The 17,526-nt window shown below is 34.0% G+C and overlaps 1 protein-coding gene across 2 annotated transcripts in view; it reads right to left on the reverse strand.

Annotated features, from left to right (window-relative positions):
* Positions 1–2,472: 2,472 nt before the first annotated feature.
* Positions 2,473–17,526, reverse strand: part of BRDT (bromodomain testis associated) — a 46,997-nt gene continuing 31,943 nt past the window's right edge. For both annotated transcript variants that reach the window (XM_057745006.1, XM_057744996.1), the window contains 3 exons: positions 9,033–9,238; positions 8,355–8,529; positions 2,473–2,541 (listed from right to left, as the gene is read on the reverse strand). In XM_057745006.1, the coding sequence (XP_057600989.1) occupies positions 2,473–2,541; positions 8,355–8,529; positions 9,033–9,238 (450 nt within the window). The remainder of the gene's footprint in view (positions 2,542–8,354; positions 8,530–9,032; positions 9,239–17,526) is intronic.

The following is a 17,526-nucleotide window of genomic DNA, read 5'->3' on the forward strand; positions in this document are numbered from 1 at the left end:
TAAAATCTCTGGGAAACAAGGAGGAGTGAACCAGGGATGGTAAATGACTATGGGTGGTATAGTCTGATGATCATGAAAAACTTAAAGCTGGGGTATTTAGGGAAGGACAGAATGGTCTGCAAGTAGCACCCCAAAGATAAGAAAACCATTAGCAGAAAAACAGGTAATAAATGACAGCCTGTAGGAGAGAGCCAGGGTTCAGTTAGAGCAGTGATTCTCAAACTTTAGTGTATATTAGAATCACCTGGAGGGCTTGTTCAACTGTAGGTTGCTGGACCCCACACCCAGAGGTTCTGATTTAGTAATTCTGAAGTCTGAGAATTTGCATGTTCCTAGGTGATGCTGATGCAGCTGGTCCATGGACCACACTTCCAGAACAGCTCAAGAACAAAAAGAGGAAAACAAACAAACAAACAAAAAGGTTGCTTATACAGAGAATGTTGTTAACAGAAGTAAACTCCATGCAAGAAGTTAAGAGAAGCCAGACAATTTTTTACTAACAAATAACGTGTAATATAGGAAGGATCAGTTATACATCAATATTTTCTCTGCAAAACTGACTTCAACCAACCTACCAAAATGTTATTGAGTATCTGCAGTGTGCCAAGCCCCTTACAAACTGAGCAAAGGTTAAAGTGTTAAATTGGTTAGACTAAACACTATAACCATAACAACCCTCTATAAGGGCTGCTCCAAATATTTATAGGAAAAGACCTCAAGTATGCCATTTAATACAAAAGGATATGTTAATGAAGCTGAACTTTCTTTTCATATATAGACAAAGATCATTCATCGAGCAGTTTTATTAGTTATTTAAAGGCAGTTGTTGAAACATTCAATATGTATTTGATAGAAGTAGATTCTTATTTACTATTTTTATTCTCTTCAAAATGGAAAATTTCCCACAGATTTTAAAAGCATTACATAATCAATATTTAAATGAACCAGATAATACTGAAAAGTCTAAAGAAAATGAAAAAAAAAAAAATCCTGTAATCCTATCAACTAGAGGTAACCACTATGTATTTCTGATGTATCTAAGACTATATATATAAATATAGATTAGAATATACAGCTCTATGATGTTTTAGGAAACTAACAATGCAAACTGTTTAGTATATGCATACTAATTTCTTGGTTTAAAGTATAGTTTAATAGGTATAGGTATGACTATCACTTTAACTCTGGCTATATTTCATGAAGGTATGACCAACATTTTAGCTATTTTAGCCACTAGTTAATCATGTTTTTAAAATGGTTGATAGCTTAAAGATATTTCAAAAAATTATCATATTGATTATAAAAATAAATGAAGTCAAGAAAACTTTCTCTTTCTCTTTATAATACACATACACTTTGAATTTTCACTTTAGATGATATTGGAATAGTGCCTGAATGTTACACTTCAAGAGTCCAAAAATTTTAAATACATGAAGCTGATATACATGATTTATACATAATTCCAACTTGGGAATGATGAAACAAAAATATTTTACAGATTTAAATACTTAGTATAGTTAAGTAAAAATTTAGACATCCGTTGCTATCACATATGCATATTAAGAAATGTATAGATTCTTATAGAAACTCACATACATAATTAATATTTACTGTTACTTTGCTTCAAATTCAACATCTTTCAAACCACAGGTAATATATAAATTTTGAATATAGAACCAGTAGAGAATCTTATGTAACCTGACACTCAAAGAAACCAAGTATTATTTGTTAGAGGTTCTAAATATTTTTGAAGGCAGACAAATATTTGTTTTAAAAGTTAAAAACTCGTGGTGATCATTTTGTAACCTATAGACACATTGAATCACTATGTTGTACACCTGTAACTAACATAGTGTTGTAGGTTAATAATACTTCAATTTTAAAAAATAAATAAAGTAACAAATAAATTAATTAATAAATTAAAAACAAAAAACCCTGCATGTAAGCCCCACCCTTTGCCCCACAGAGGTGTGTTTCATTTAAAGAAACCCAGGCAGAATCATGGCTCACTGAAACATCTGCATTACAAAAAGGCCCTTCACTCCATAAAAAGAGGTTTGAATTCCATTAAATGACAACTCCCCTAAAAACCAAAGTTAGAAACTCAGCAAGAACTATGTTTTTGGTACCCTTATATAGTCTTCAGTTTTTAAACAAGAAGGGACCATCTCTTGATCTTCATTGCTTAGACAGGGCCTATAACATATAGTAGACTATTTGTAAAATGAATAACATTTGGGAATTTATTAAACTTCTAGGGGTCCAAAACTATAAAATTTCCTGTAAATTATGTCATTTAAAAGATGAACATATAGCTATTAAAAACTGTAAGTGAAAACTGTTTAATCATCTTAGAGCAGTCAAATACAATATAAGATTGGTATCTTGGTGTCTGAAAGCAATCATTTTACCATTTGCATTTTAATCTTTTATATTATTCATTTAAGTTGATGGTTAATTAAAAACCTAGTTTTAATCAAAGTTGTTTTCAAACATCGTCATAATGTCACTTTGAAGAGTCATATCAATGGTACCAGCCATCTGTAGAAAAGAAGAGAAAATGTAAATGTTACTTATAAAGTGTATGCCTTCATTATAGTACATCTATATAAAAAATGATAATGCAACATTTGGAACATACAAAATGAATGCAATTTATTTAACATAATAAGTTTGTGCATAACTTTTAATTTCTGTTCAAATACTATCTGATTTTTGTTAAAATATTGTTCACGTGATAATATAAAAGTTAAAACTTATGGGGGGGTTGGATGAATTGGGAGATTGGGGTTGACATATATATGCTAATATGTATAAAATACATAACTAATAAAAAATTTATTAAAAAAATAAAATAAAACTTACAAGAACACAAAGAACAAGTTTATCTCTCCAGGTAAGAAAGTTCTCAGTGTTAATATAAACATGAACTGAAATTACACGGTTTCATGTATCTTCTCTAGCCAACACAGTGCTAGGTGCTAGGCACATAAAATTATTTTCTGAATAAACTAGTATCTTACTTATGTGAGAGAATTATAATATGTAATGTTTAAAGCCATGGGCTTTCCATGATTTTGCCAATTACCGCGTAACTTAAGGCAAATTATCTAACCAAGTTTATTTTATATACAGATATTTATGAAGAGCAACCAGATTGCACATATAACACTCAGCACAGTGTTGTTTATTAAATGCTAAAAAGCTAAATAAAATAAGCTAAAGTATAGGAAAAGCTAATTAAGACAAAAGAAACAAATGTTTTCTTACTATACTCTGAAGCCTTCTCTAAATGCCCCTGTGATACAAGTTAGATAGTTTTTGCCACATCTGAAATGACACCAGCTATGGAAGTTCAAAAAAAAATTTTTTTTTAAATCAGTTAATAGTAGCCCCCCAGAGTAGTAGGTAAAAGCATCAGTTTGCAGTGTTCTCTGGCTATGTGGGAGAAGATTTGGAATTATGACTTAGCTACCAAAACGATATTAATAAGTTATATGTGACTCTTAAAAACTATGAAAATTTCTTTAAATATATGCCTAGAGACAAAAGGATAAATTCTTAGATCTTAGCCAAGGCTCTTTTCCTAATGCCAGCTCTTAGGATACCAAATGTCTAGCCCAAATAGTTCCTCAAAAATTCTATTTTAACCCTCCAATGACAGTTGGATACACTGTTCTAGTTTAAATATCACTGATACTCCTATAAGTATCCAGACATACTGCAAAATTCCAAAAATATGTAATGAAACTTGTTTTACTTAAAAGTACTTTGGGACTTCCCTGGTTAAGACTCCACGGTCCCAATGCAGGGGCTCGGGTTCCATCCCTGGTCAGGGAACTAAGATCCCATATACCACAACCAAACCTGTAAGCTGCGACTACTGAGCTCCTGGGCTCTACAGTCCATGCACCACTACTAGAGAAGCCTGCGCACCACAACAAAGATGCAGCACTGCAATGAAGACCCAGCATAGCCAAAAATGAATAAATAAATTTAAAAAACACTTAACTTTAAAAAAAATAAAGTACTTTATTTATTTAGATTCTCTTCCATCTTGACTAAATCAGAACTTGTGGAATACTTATTGATAGCAAACTAGTTATTACCTATACCAGTTAATCTCAGATACCGCGATTTAAATAGACTCTCTGCAGGTGACACCATAACCTGGATATTCCTTTTTTTGGTGGTCCTAATATACACTTCAACCATTCAAATTTATTATCAAAATCTGTGTCAAGGGAACTGGCATAAACTCTGCTAGGGAGCTTATGCCAGATGTCAAGTTACTGCAGCTGTTTACAGTATGGATCTGTCAACTAGCAGAAGCATAAGAGTTCGGGTTGTCAAGAATGACAGTAGGTAGCTCCAAAGTCAGGTTTTTAATTGTTGAGGTGCTAGAGGTGGCATTTTTAGTCCCATTTCGGTGGGTTCCGGAAAAATGCTTGGGATTTTAGAAATTATATCAGCTGGGTTGTTAGGTGGCAGGTAGGTTGCTGAGATATCACTGTGGGTGACTGAAGTCAGATCCTCATAAGTACCAAAAGGAAAAATTCCTAGGTCACTAGAGAAATACTTCTAGTAAAGTACTAATTAAGCTTTAATAAAGAACTCCTAAAAAACAAACAAACAAAAACAGACTATAAAAAATTTGTTGACAAATTAAAATTACATAAAATGAAAAATTTAGTTCCTTAGGTGCATTAGCCACATTTCAAGTGCTCAATAACATATGTGACTAGCTGCTATTATATTTGATTGTATAAAACACAATCCTATAATTGTAGAAAGTTCTATAAGACCATATTGCTCCAAAGTAAATTCCACCATATGTTACAACACTGCTAAATGCAATTTGTTTCTGCCTTCATACTATAGATAAGAAGCTGACAAAACTTTGTATATTATTTCCTAGGAAATTCATGTGTATTATAACCAATACCACAGCCAAAGCCAATAGCTTTTTTCTTCTGAAACTAATGTTTCTGTATGTCCAATGAATTCACATGACTTTTCCAGGATTACAAAAGTATCCAGCACCCAACAAGATAAAATTTACATCTGACATCAGTGGTTACCAGGTAAGCAAAGAAGCAGAAAAACATTATCTGTAAACGAGATTAATCAATCAATCAAAACCAACCAGGAAGTGACATAAATGTCAGAATTAGCAGAGAACCCATTAAACAGCTATGATAATTGCATTCCATTTGTTCAAAAGTTTAATAGAGATACTAAAAACATTAAAAAGATCCAAATCAAACTTCTAGATAAAACAACTATAATGTCTGAGATGGGACAACTTCAAGTGGCCTAATACAAAAGTAATTGGAGTCACTAAAAGGAGACAAGGGGGGAAACAGAAAAAATATGAAGAAATAATGGCCCAAAATTTTCCAAGCTTGATCAAAGCTATAAACACATCTCTCCAATAAGTTCAACAAGCACAAGAAACATGAAGAACATATTACTGAAAACCTACTGATTAACTTGGAAGCAACCAAGATGTCTGTCAATGAATAAACTGTGGTACATTTATACAACAGAATATTACTCAGTACTAAAAAGATATGAGCTACAAAGACAGAGAGGAAACTTAAATGCATATAACGAAGTGAAAGAAGCCAGTCTGAAAAAGCTATATATATATATTGCATGACTCCCATTATACAACATTCTGGAAGCAGCAAAACTATGGTAGTAAAAAGATCAGTGGTTGGCAGGGATTCAGCAGGGAGAGGTGAACAGGAGGAGCACAGGGGACTTTCAGAAAAGGTAGAGTATTCTGATGGTACCATAATGGTTGATGTATGTTATTATACATTTGTCAAAACCCACAAGAAGCACAACACAAAGAGAGAACCCTGATGTAAACTATGGACTTTGCTAGATAAAATAAGAGTGATAATGGTGTGGCAATGTTAGTTCATAGATTGTGTAACAAATGTACTACACTAATGTGGGATGTTAATGGTGAGGGAGGTTGTGTATTGGTGGGGAAAAGAGAAGGAATATATGGGAATCCTTTATAATTTCATTCAATTTTGCTGTGAATCTAAAACACTCTAAAAATAAAGTCTATTAATGAAAAACAAAGCCCAAATAAAGATATTTTCAGATACACAATAGCTGAAAGATTTCATCACCAGCTGACCCACACCACAAGAAATGTTAGAAGGAAGTCCTTTTAGGGAAAAGGAAAATTATACCATTTGGAAATCTGGATCTAGACAAATGAATCAAGAGCACTAGAAATGGTAACTACATAGGTAAACACAAGTTGTTTTTTTTTTTAAATATCATTTAAAACTTTTAGAGATAATTTGACTGCTTAAACAATAGCCTAAGGGCTAGAAGGGGGGAAATGGAAGTACACTATTTTAAGGCTATTATACTATATGTGAAGTGGTGTGGTACAACTTGAAAGAAGATTGTGACAAGCTAAAGTGTATACTATAAACCCTAAAGCAACCACTAAAGTAACAAAAGAGTTACTGATAATAAGCCAATAAAGGAAATAAAATGGAATCATAAAAAATCATTAACCTAAAAGAATGCAGGGAAAAGAAGGGTAACAAGAACAGATGACACATAAAAAAATAGCAAGATGACAGACTCAAACATAACCATATCAATAATCATATTGAATGTAACTAAACACTCCTATAAAAGGCAGGGATTGGATTTTTTTTTAAAGGCAAGACTACACTATACATTGCCTGCAAGAAAATCATTTTAAATATAAAGCACAGATAAAAGTAAAAGGATTGAAAAAACTTTTGCACCATGCCAACACTAGTCATAAAAAAAGGTAAAGTGGTTATATTTCAGAGGAAATAATATTACCAGAAGTAAAGATCATTTTGTAATGAAAAGGAGGTCAGTTAATCAAGAGGACATAGCAATTCTAAATGTTTATGTACCTAATAACAGCTTCAAAATAACATGAAATAAAATTGATAGAATTACAAGGGTAAAAAGACAAACCTATGATTATATTATCATAGATGCCAATCCCCTTTCTCAATAGTTGATAGAGCAAACAGGCAGAAAATCAGCAAGAATTTAGTAGACTTGAAAAACATTACCGGGCTTCCTAGGTGCTACAGTGGTTAAGGATCCACCTGCCAAAGCAGGGGACACAGGTTTGATCCCTGCTCCAGGAAGATCCTACATGCCGCGGAGCAACTAAGTCCGTGCGCCACAACTATTGAGCCTGTGGTTTAGAGCCCGTGAGCCACAACTATTGAGGCCATGTGCTGCAACTACTGAAGCCCATGCGCCTAGAGCCTATGCTCCACAACAAGAGAAGTCACGGCAATGAGGAGCCCTCGCAACACAACGAAGAGAAGCCCCCACTTACCGCAACTAAAAGAAAGCTGCGCACAGCAAAAAAGACCCAACACAGCCAATAAAATAAATAAATAAATAAATAAATAAATATTTTTTTAAAAAAGGAAAGAAAAACATTACCAATCAATTTGCCCTGTTTAATGCTCTACCCAGCAGCAGCAGAATACACATTCTTCTCAAGTGCATACAGAATATTTACCAAGGTAGATCATAATCTGGGTCATAAAAAAAGTCTGTGAATTTAAAAGAATTCAAGACATATGGTTTCTGACCACAATGGAATTCAATTAGAAATCACTAATTTTCTATTATTTTCACTAGCCAGAAAATTTCCAAATATTTGGATACTAAATAACACACTTCTAAATAATCCACAGAAAAAAGAAAGAATTAATTCTACTTTTTAAAATGTTACTTTTTAAATATTAAGGACTCATTAAACACAATTCTTTTTTTTCCCCCCACGTTTGTTAAGAAATAATTGACATATAACTTCTTCATCTAGTGTTCAACTAAATAAATACTGACGAGGGACAGATGGCATATCTTTTGGCCACAATTCATAGGTAGTTTATGGATTTTTCAAGAGTACTAATACTAAGTGATTTCACCTATGTGACATGCATTTTCAAATGTGCTTAATACATGTAAATTCATTTCACCATTTACTTTTATTATCCCTACTTTACAGGTAAGGCAACTGAGGCACAGGGAGGTTCAATAAATAGCCCAGACTCCAACATCTAGTTAATGGAAGAACCAGGAATTTGAACCCAAAAGTTTAGTAGTCTCCAGGATTGATACTCTATTATTACACTATACGTGTGTCTTTTGACTAGGAAATTTTAATTTTACCCTCTGATTTTAGAACCTGATCCTCACTAAAGAGGTAACTGTCACTGAAGAACCACCCAGCATACATCTTTGAACATGTGAAGACACTGCTCTGTTAAATCTTTCCTTTGTTTGTTAGATTTAGTAAACTAAAATTCACTTACTGCTTCTCTTCTCCTCCGCTCTTGCTCTTTCTCCCTTGCTAAATTACGGTCTTTGAGAAGGCAGAGTTTGCCTTTATCTTGAGCTTCCAGTGACTGCTGATGTTCTTTCTGCTCTTCTCCAAGACACTTGTTTTGCATTTTATTTGGAAAAGATTCTAGAGTGAAGCCATGGTCCCTTGAAGAAACAGTGAAGTTCAAAGTAGGTTTCAAGCTCCTTAAAAGTTTTTATGTTAGGTGACAAATATAAAGCAATGTTCTAGATACCCTTTTTTGTATGTTATGACATTATTATTAATATTTTTGATGTCAAATTTTACATTGGGCAATCTATGTTAACGAAGAGGTTTTGGAAAACTATGACCAAGGCTTACCATTATCTTCTTACACTTACACATCTTCAAAACAATATTAAGACATTTCTGGAAAATAATGATGTCTTCATAATTTAACACTATTAGTATCTTTAATAGATTCTTCAATCACTTGATTATTTGTCTTCTTCAAAATAGATACTACTGCTTACCAATTTTTTAAAAATCAAAAAGTTACGTTTTCTAAATATAATTTGCTTTGTAGTCTACTAAATAGTTGAATTATAGTCACTTACAAAAAAGAAAATTTATTTTAAATACATGTCTATATCTCTCAAAGCTTCCATTAATCCAGTAAGTTACAGACCTTTGATTTTCTTGAAATACTTTTGGTTCTTTTGTATTCTGTTCCAGATGTTTCTGTATTAGTTCCTGTGTTCGAGCTCTCACTTTCTTTTCTATCGCTGCTTTTCTAAATTGGTTGAAGAGCTCATCTGATGATTTCACGACACCTGATGTTTTGACTGGTTTGCCTAAACTTTTCCAAGAATCTGCATTCTTGATCTTTATATCCTAAAACAAATACTTGATTCAGTATATGTCTACAGATGTCAACTAAATTTTGGAAGAAAGCAATATTTTTTGATACAGTAATATTTCAAAAATAAAGATTCCAAAGGCTTCAGGTAATTTTACTAAACTTAAGTTAAAGTTTACTAAAGTAGAAAAAATAGGATAACAGATTAACTAAATTCAGTTATTTATCTAAGACCAAATTAAATAGCATGCTTGACAAGTATTTCAATTTGACACAAAACATATATGTTAAGAGTATGACCATCTGTAAAGAATATAAAAATATTTATGAACAACAAGGTCCTACTGTATAGCACAGAGAACTATGTTCAATATCCTATGATAAACCATAATGGAAAAGAATAAAAAAAAGTATATATGTATAACTGAATCACTTTGCTGTACAGCAGTAAATAACACAACATTGCAAATCAACTATGCTTCAATAAAAAATTAAGTTACAAATCTTAAAAAAAAAATTTATGATCCTGTGTGAAAAATAAAGCAAATATAGAAGTGATTAATCAGGGGCAAAGTAAGATGATGCCAGAAGAATGGCACAGTATGTGTTGAGAACCCTCTGACATAGCTATGTTTTCCTTTCTTTGGTACGAAGAAAAAAATGAACTGATTGTGATCGCTGTTCTTAACTGAGACATACCAAGGTCTAGATCAGTGCTGCCCAATAGGAATATATATAGCTTAAAATCTTCCAGTGCCACATTTTTTTAAAAAGTAAAACTTCTAATAATATATTTTATTTCACCAAATATATCCAAAGCATTATTATTTCAACATGTAATCAATATAAAAGACTAAAGATAATTTTATTTATTTATTTATTTATTTATTTATTTATTTATGGCTGCACTGTGCAGCTTGTGGGATCTTAGTTCCCTGACCAAGGATTGAACCCAGGCCCTCAGCAGTGAAAGCATGGAGTCCTAACCACTGGACTACCAGAGAATTCCCTGTATTTTTTATCATGTCTTCTAAATTGGTGTTTTACATTTACAGCACATCTCAATTCAAATACTAAACTCTGAGTAGAAATCATTGATCTATAATTAGATTTCATAAAACTTACAGTTGAAAAAGTAGACATGTATAATCAAACTGTTCCAAACATCCTTAAGTTCTCCAATAACTGAACTGAGTATAAGTTTTAACATTTAAGTTAATTATAAGTTCTAAAACCAAGTTGCTCAGTTGCACTAGACATTTCAAGGGCTCAATAACTATATGTGGCTAGTGGCTACCATATTGGACACTGGATATTACATGCCTAGATGACCTTTCTAACAGTTGCCATATTCTCCAGGATAGTTAATGTTACACCACAAAACAAGTCTTATAAACTTAAGAAGACCTGAAATCATATCAAGTATCTTTCCTGACCACAATGATATGAAACTAGAAACCAATTACAAGCAGAAAACTGGTAAGTTCATTAATATGGAGATTAAACAACATGCTACTGAACAGCCAATGTGTCAAAGAAGAAATCAGAAGAAATTAAAAAATACCTTGAGACAATGAAAATGGAAATACAACATACCAAAAGGTATGGGATGCAGCAAAAGCAGTCCTAAGAGGGAAGTTCATAGTGATAAATGCCTGTATCAAAAAATAAGAACTATCTCACATAAACCTAATTTACACCTCAAGGAACTAGAAGAACAAATGAAGCCCAGAATTAGAAGAAGGAAGGAAATAATACAGATCAGAGTAGAAATAAATGAAATAAAGACTAAAAAGACCACAGAAAAGATCAATGAAAATAAGAACTGGTGTTCTGAAAAGATAAGCAAAATAGACAAACCTTTAGCTAGACTCACCAGGAAAAAAAAGGCAGGGGGGAGGGGGGAGCTCAAATCAGTAATATCAGAAATGAAAGAGGTGATATTACAACTCATACCACTGAAATGTAAAGGATTGTAAGTGACAACTATGAACAATTATATGCCAACAAACTGGACAACCTAGAAGAAACTGATAAATTACTAGAAACATACAACTCACCAAAAGTGAGCCATGAAGAAATAGAAAATCTGGACAAATCAATTACTAGTAAGGAGACTGAATCAGTAATCAAAAATTTTCTAACAGGGACTTCCTAGGTGGTGCAGTGGTTAAGAATCTTCCTGCCAATCCAGGGGACACGGGTTCGATCCCTGCTCCAGGAGGATACCACATGCCAGGGAGCAACTAAGCCCATGAGCCACAACTAGTGAGCCTGCACTCTAGAGTCCAAGAGCCACAACTACTGAGCCTGTGTGCCACAACTACTGAAGCCCATGTGCCTAGAGCCCATGCTCTGCAACAAGAGAAGCCACTGCAATGAGAAGCCCATGCACCACAATGAAGAGTAGCCCCTGCTTGCTGCAAATAGACAAAGCCCGTGTGCAGCAATGAAGACCCAACACAGCCAATAAATAAATAAATAAATTTATTAAAAAAAAATTTTTTTCCAACAAAGTCCAGGACCAGACGGCTTCACTGGTAAAGTCTACCAAACATTTAAAGAATTAATATTAATCCTTCTCAAACTCTTCCAAAAAATAGAAAGGGAAGGAACATTTCCAAACTTACTTTTCTAGGCCAGCATTACCCTGATACCAAAATGAGATAAGGACACCACAAGAAAAGAAAATTACACAGTAATATCCTTGAACAAAAATCCTCAGCAACATATTAGCAAACCAAATTCAACAATACATTAAAAGGATGACACACTGTGATCAAGCAGGATTTAATTCAGGATGCAAGGATAGTTCAACACCTGCAAGTCAAATAACATGATACACCACATTAACAAAATGAAGGATAAAAATGATATGATCTTAATAGATGCAGAAAAAGCATCTGACAAAACTCAACAGCCATTTATGATAAAAACTCTCAGCAAAGTAGGTACAGAGGTAACATACCCTAGCATATAAAGACTATATATGACAAGCCCACATCTCATATCATACTCAATGATGAAAGGCTGAAAGCTCTTCCTCTGAGATCAGGAATATGACAAGGATGCTCACTCTCACCATTTCTAGTCAACATAGTACTGTAAGTCCCAGCTAGAGCAATCAGGCAAGAAAAAGAAATAAAAGCACTCAAATCAGAAAGAAGTAAAACTGTCACTATCTGCAGATGATGTGACATTATATATAGAAAACCCTAAAGACTGCACCAAAAACATTAGAACAAATTCAGTAAACTTTCAAGATACAAAATCAATATACAAAAATTCATTGTGTTTCTATACACTAATGAACTATCAGAAAGACAAATCAAGAAAAAAATCACATTTATAACTGCATCAAAAAGAATACCTAGAAATAAACCTTTTACCAAGGAGGTGAAAGACCTGTACACTGAAAACTATAACAATGATGAAAGAAATGGAAGAAGATATAGATAAATGGAAAGATATTCCATGTTCATAGATTGGAAGAATTACTATTGTTAAAACGTCCATACTCCCCAAAGCAGTTTACAGATTCGATGCAATCCCATCAGAATTCTACCAACATTTTTCACAGAAATAGAACAAACAATCCTAGAATATGTATGGAACCACAAAAGACCCCAACTAGTCAAAGCAATTCTGAGAAAGAACAAAGCTGGAGGTATCACACTGTCTGGTTTCAAGCTATATTACAAAGTTACAGTAATCAAAATAGTATGGTACTGGCATAAAAACAGACACATAGCACAATGAAATAGAAACGAGAGCCCAGAAATAAACAAATGCACTATGGTCGATTAATTTACAATAAAGGAGTGAAGGGCTCATTTTGTACTTGGGCATGTGTTCTGGTGACTGAGTAGTCCCTGTGCTGATGCAGGAGAAGATGGGGAAAGGAAATTAAAAGAGCAGTGAAAGAAAATAGTGCAGATAGGCTAGTCTTCATATAATTTGATTTGGCCTCAGAGTCTTGTGGAAGAGAGCCAGTGGCCTCATTATTATTTCATTGGAAAACTTAACTTGGTTAAATTTAAAATAAAGGAAAATGACCTATCAAAAAAAAAAAAAAAAAAAGGAGTGAAGGATGTAAAACGAGGAATGGACAGTTTCTTTAATGAAAGGTACTGGGAAAACTGACCAGCCACAAGCAAAATAATTAATTAGAATAATGAAAATTATCTCATACCATATGCAAAAATAAACTCAAAATGGATTAAAGACTTGAATATAAGACCTGAAATCATAATTGTAACTCCCAGAAGAAAACATAGGTGGTAGATAAGCTCCTTGATATCCATCTGGGTGATAATTTTTTGGATTTGACACCAAAAGCAAAGGCAACAAAAGCAAAAACACACAAGCGGAACTACATCAAACTAAAAACCTTCTGCTTAGCAAAGGCAGCCAACAACAGAATGAAAAGGCAACCTACAGAATGGCAGAAAATATTTGAAAATCATAGATCTGATAAGAGGTACATATAAAGAACTCAGAAAACTCAACAGCAGGAAAACAAACAAGCTGAAAAAAATGGGCAGGACCTGAACAGGCATTTTTCCAAATAGAACAAACAGATGGCCAATAGGTCCATGAAAACGTATTCAACATCACTAATCATAAGGAAAGTGCAAATCAAAACCACAATGAGATATCACCCTCACACCTATAAGAATGGCTATTATCAACTGTTGGCTAGGACGTGGAGAAAAAGAAACCCTTGTACAATGTTGGTGGGGACTTAAATTGGTATGGCCATTATGGAAAACAGCGTAGAAACACCTGAAAAAAAAAAGTAGAACTATCATATTATCCAGCAATCCTACTTTTGAGTATATAGCCAAAGGAAGTGAAATCAGGATCTTGAAGAATATCTGCACTCCCATGTTCACTGCAGCATTATTCACAACAGCCAAGATTTGGAAGCAACACCATATGTCCATCAATGGAGAATGGAAAAAGAAAATGTGGCATGTATACATGATGGAATATTATTCAGCCATAAAAAAAAACAAAACAAGGAAATCATGGATGGACCTTGAGGGCATTTATTATGCTAAGTGAAATAAGTAGACAGAGAAAGACAAATACCATATGATCTCACTTACATGTGGAATATTAAAAAAACCAAGAAACACTGCACCCCCCCCCAAAAAAAACCCCCAAATTTATAGACAGAGAGAACAGGGTGGTGGCTGCCAGAGGAGGGGGAGTGGAGAGTAGGCATAATGAGTGAAGAAGGTCAAAAGGTACAATCTTCCAGTTGTAAAATAAGTAAGTCCTGGGGATATAAGTACAGCACGGTGACTACATTTAATACTCTATTGTACATTTGAAATGTGCTTAGAGTAGATCGTAAAAGTTCTCATCTCAAGAAAAGAATTTTGTAACTATGTTGGGAGATGGACAGAATAGACTTACTGTGGTGATCATTTCTCAATAGATACAAATATAAAATCATTAAGTTGTATACCTGAAATTAATAATATTATATATCAGTTATACCTCAATTAAAAAAAAAAGTTAGCCTGACTCTCTGTGGTAAGGAATGAGGACTATGCAAGACCTGAACATCCTCTGTTTAAATTCTTTTTGATAATTATCTCTTTAATAAATATGCTTCATTCCTCTTTTCACATATTTCCATGAAATATTCGGGAAAAATTTGTCCAGGGTCCCAGGTAAAGCAAAAGAAAATTTATGACAAGATTCTTCCATAAGCCTTTTTAATTTCTATCCTGAAATAATAAAAGGAGTCAAACATCCCTCCTTACCCCTACCATACACACACAGACCTTCACCACTGATCACCTAGTTGTGTTTATGAAGTCTTTCCTGCATGTTATCAATAAAACCTGTTTTTGTTGTTATCCATGGAATGGGCTAAGTAGTTTCAGACTTCATTTTTCTACTGAGTTAAAGGATCTTGCCTTCAGATAGAGATTTGAAACAGAACAGGTAACACCTCGTAGTATACTTAATAGTAAATGAAGGGAGGATGAAACGCTGGTCTCTGGCTTTGTCCCTGAAATGTCTATTTAATTGCAATAAAATATTGCAATAAAATTGCAATAAAAGATCCTAAAACAGGAAAGTTCATAATTGGGTACATAATTGAGTACATAATTGAGTACGGCACAGTTTTTCAGATATCATGGAGAAGAATAAGAAGACTTCTGACAGGTAGAGATGAGGATGGAAAGCATTCCTCACTGAAGAAGGAACATAATAAAGATACTACTAGATATACCTGGAGAAAAATGAATGATTCAGTTTCAATGAATTACAAGGCATATAGTTAAGACTGAAAAGTCAGATTGGAGTCATAATGTAAAAGGTGCTTAATCTTCATTGGAGTCAAAGTTAGAAACTACTGATGGTTTCATACGTATTAGTAATATGATCAGAGCAATACATCAAGAGGTACAGTGTAAGAATGTTAAAAGCAGAATGGATTAGAGAACGAGGGTTTCAAGTTAGTCTGACCAGTTATAAATATTACAAAGAGCTCAGACTGAAGGCAATGAGGCCTGGTCTATGAGGTGGAAGTGGAAAAGGAAACATCTTCAAAGTAAAACCCAAAGAATTTAGCAATTCCTTGGCTGCAGGGGACTGAGAAATCAAAAGTGATTAAAACTCACACGATGTCAGGTCAGGTCCAGATATATGTATTTGAGTCATCTGCAGAGAGACTATAACTGAAATCACCACAGTGGATGTTCAATCAGAGAAAAGAAGTAATAGAAGACCCTGGTCTCTTTACCCTATCAAGACTTTGGGAGGGATGCAGCAATTTTAGACATCATTGGTTCCTCTGATAGGGCAAATTAAAGGAACAGGGGAATAGTTGGATTCTAGGTAAAATTAAGGCACTGCTTCTCAACTGGGGGTGATTCTCCTTTGCCCAAGGAAGACATATGGCAATGTCAGCAAAGTTTTTGGTTGTCACATAGTGGGATGGGAAAGGGTGTTACTAGCATCTAGTGGTTAGAGGTTAGGGTTCCTGTTAAGCATCCTACTCCCAACAAAAACTTATCCAGCCCAAAATGTTAACAGTGCTATAGTTGAGAAAGCCTGGTTTAAAATGCAAACAGGTAGTAGGGAAACAAGACAAAAGGAGTAATAGAGATTATAGAGATGGCAGGAGAGCTCATTCAAAAATCTGTTGAATGAAAGAAAATTAAGAACAGAGATAGATGAGTCTTGGCAAGGAGGGATACCTTTTCTTGAGGCAGAAGTAAATGAGATGAACAGCAAAGCTAGTGCTCTGAGTAAAATGGGGCGGGGGTGGGGGGCTTGTTGAAATGTTTTACTTTAATATCAGCTCTTCTTTGGGCAAGATGCTTGAACTGTCTGGGCCACAGTTTATTCATAAAGACTAACTCTCAAAGATCTGTTCTAGCACCAAAATTCTGTAGCCTTTTTTTTTTTTCCCCAATAAGTGGTAACACTGCTGATAGACAGTGAGCAATGGTAGGAAATAATGTCAATAATGGAAACAGTTTGGGGGCTTCCCTGGTGGCACAGTGGTTAAGAATCTGCCTGCCAATGCAGGGGATTGGGTTCGATCCCTGGTCTGGGATCCTGCTGTAGCGGAGCAACTAAGCCCGTGTGCCACAACTACTGAGCCTGTGCTCTAGAGCCCATGAGCCACAACTATTGAGCCCACATGCCACAACTACTGAAGCCTGTGTGCCTAGAACCTGTGCTCTGCAACAAGAGAAGCCACCACAATGAGAAGTCCGAGTACCACAACAAAGAGTAGCCCCCATTCACCACAACTAGAGAAAGCCCGTGCATAGCAACAAAGACCCAACACAGCCAGTAAATAAACTTAAAACATTAATTAATTAACTTAAAACACAAATATATAAAGTAAATAAGCTACAAAAAAAAAAAAAGGAAAGTTTGTTGTGAAGAGAACAAGGCACACAATCCTATTCCTCCTTAAGCTTTCATTTCAATGTTTTAGTTCCTAATATATGTTAGACATTAGAAATTAACAGAAAGTAGACTTACGTCACTTTTATCTTTAGCACAAACATTAATAGTATGACATATACTTGATGTTTTGCTGCTTATTTTTGCTATAATCTCTTTGTCCGTTTGAAAATTTTTGTATTTTGGATCAGTCAAAATTACAGTTTTGTTAAGTTAGAAACAAAGATTTTAGTATACAGTAAATCAAATATTTAATTTGAGAAAACTGCTGCATTATTCTTTGTATCCTAAAGTAGATAAGTGACACTTCTGTTGTTTAAACAAAAAAACAATAACATAAAAAATTTATATTGGATCTCAGGAGAGGAACTTTTAAAAA

The sequence above is a fragment of the Hippopotamus amphibius genome, chromosome 1 (genome assembly GCF_030028045.1).
Source record: "Hippopotamus amphibius kiboko isolate mHipAmp2 chromosome 1, mHipAmp2.hap2, whole genome shotgun sequence".
In the NCBI taxonomy this organism is placed as follows: Eukaryota; Metazoa; Chordata; class Mammalia; order Artiodactyla; family Hippopotamidae; genus Hippopotamus; species Hippopotamus amphibius.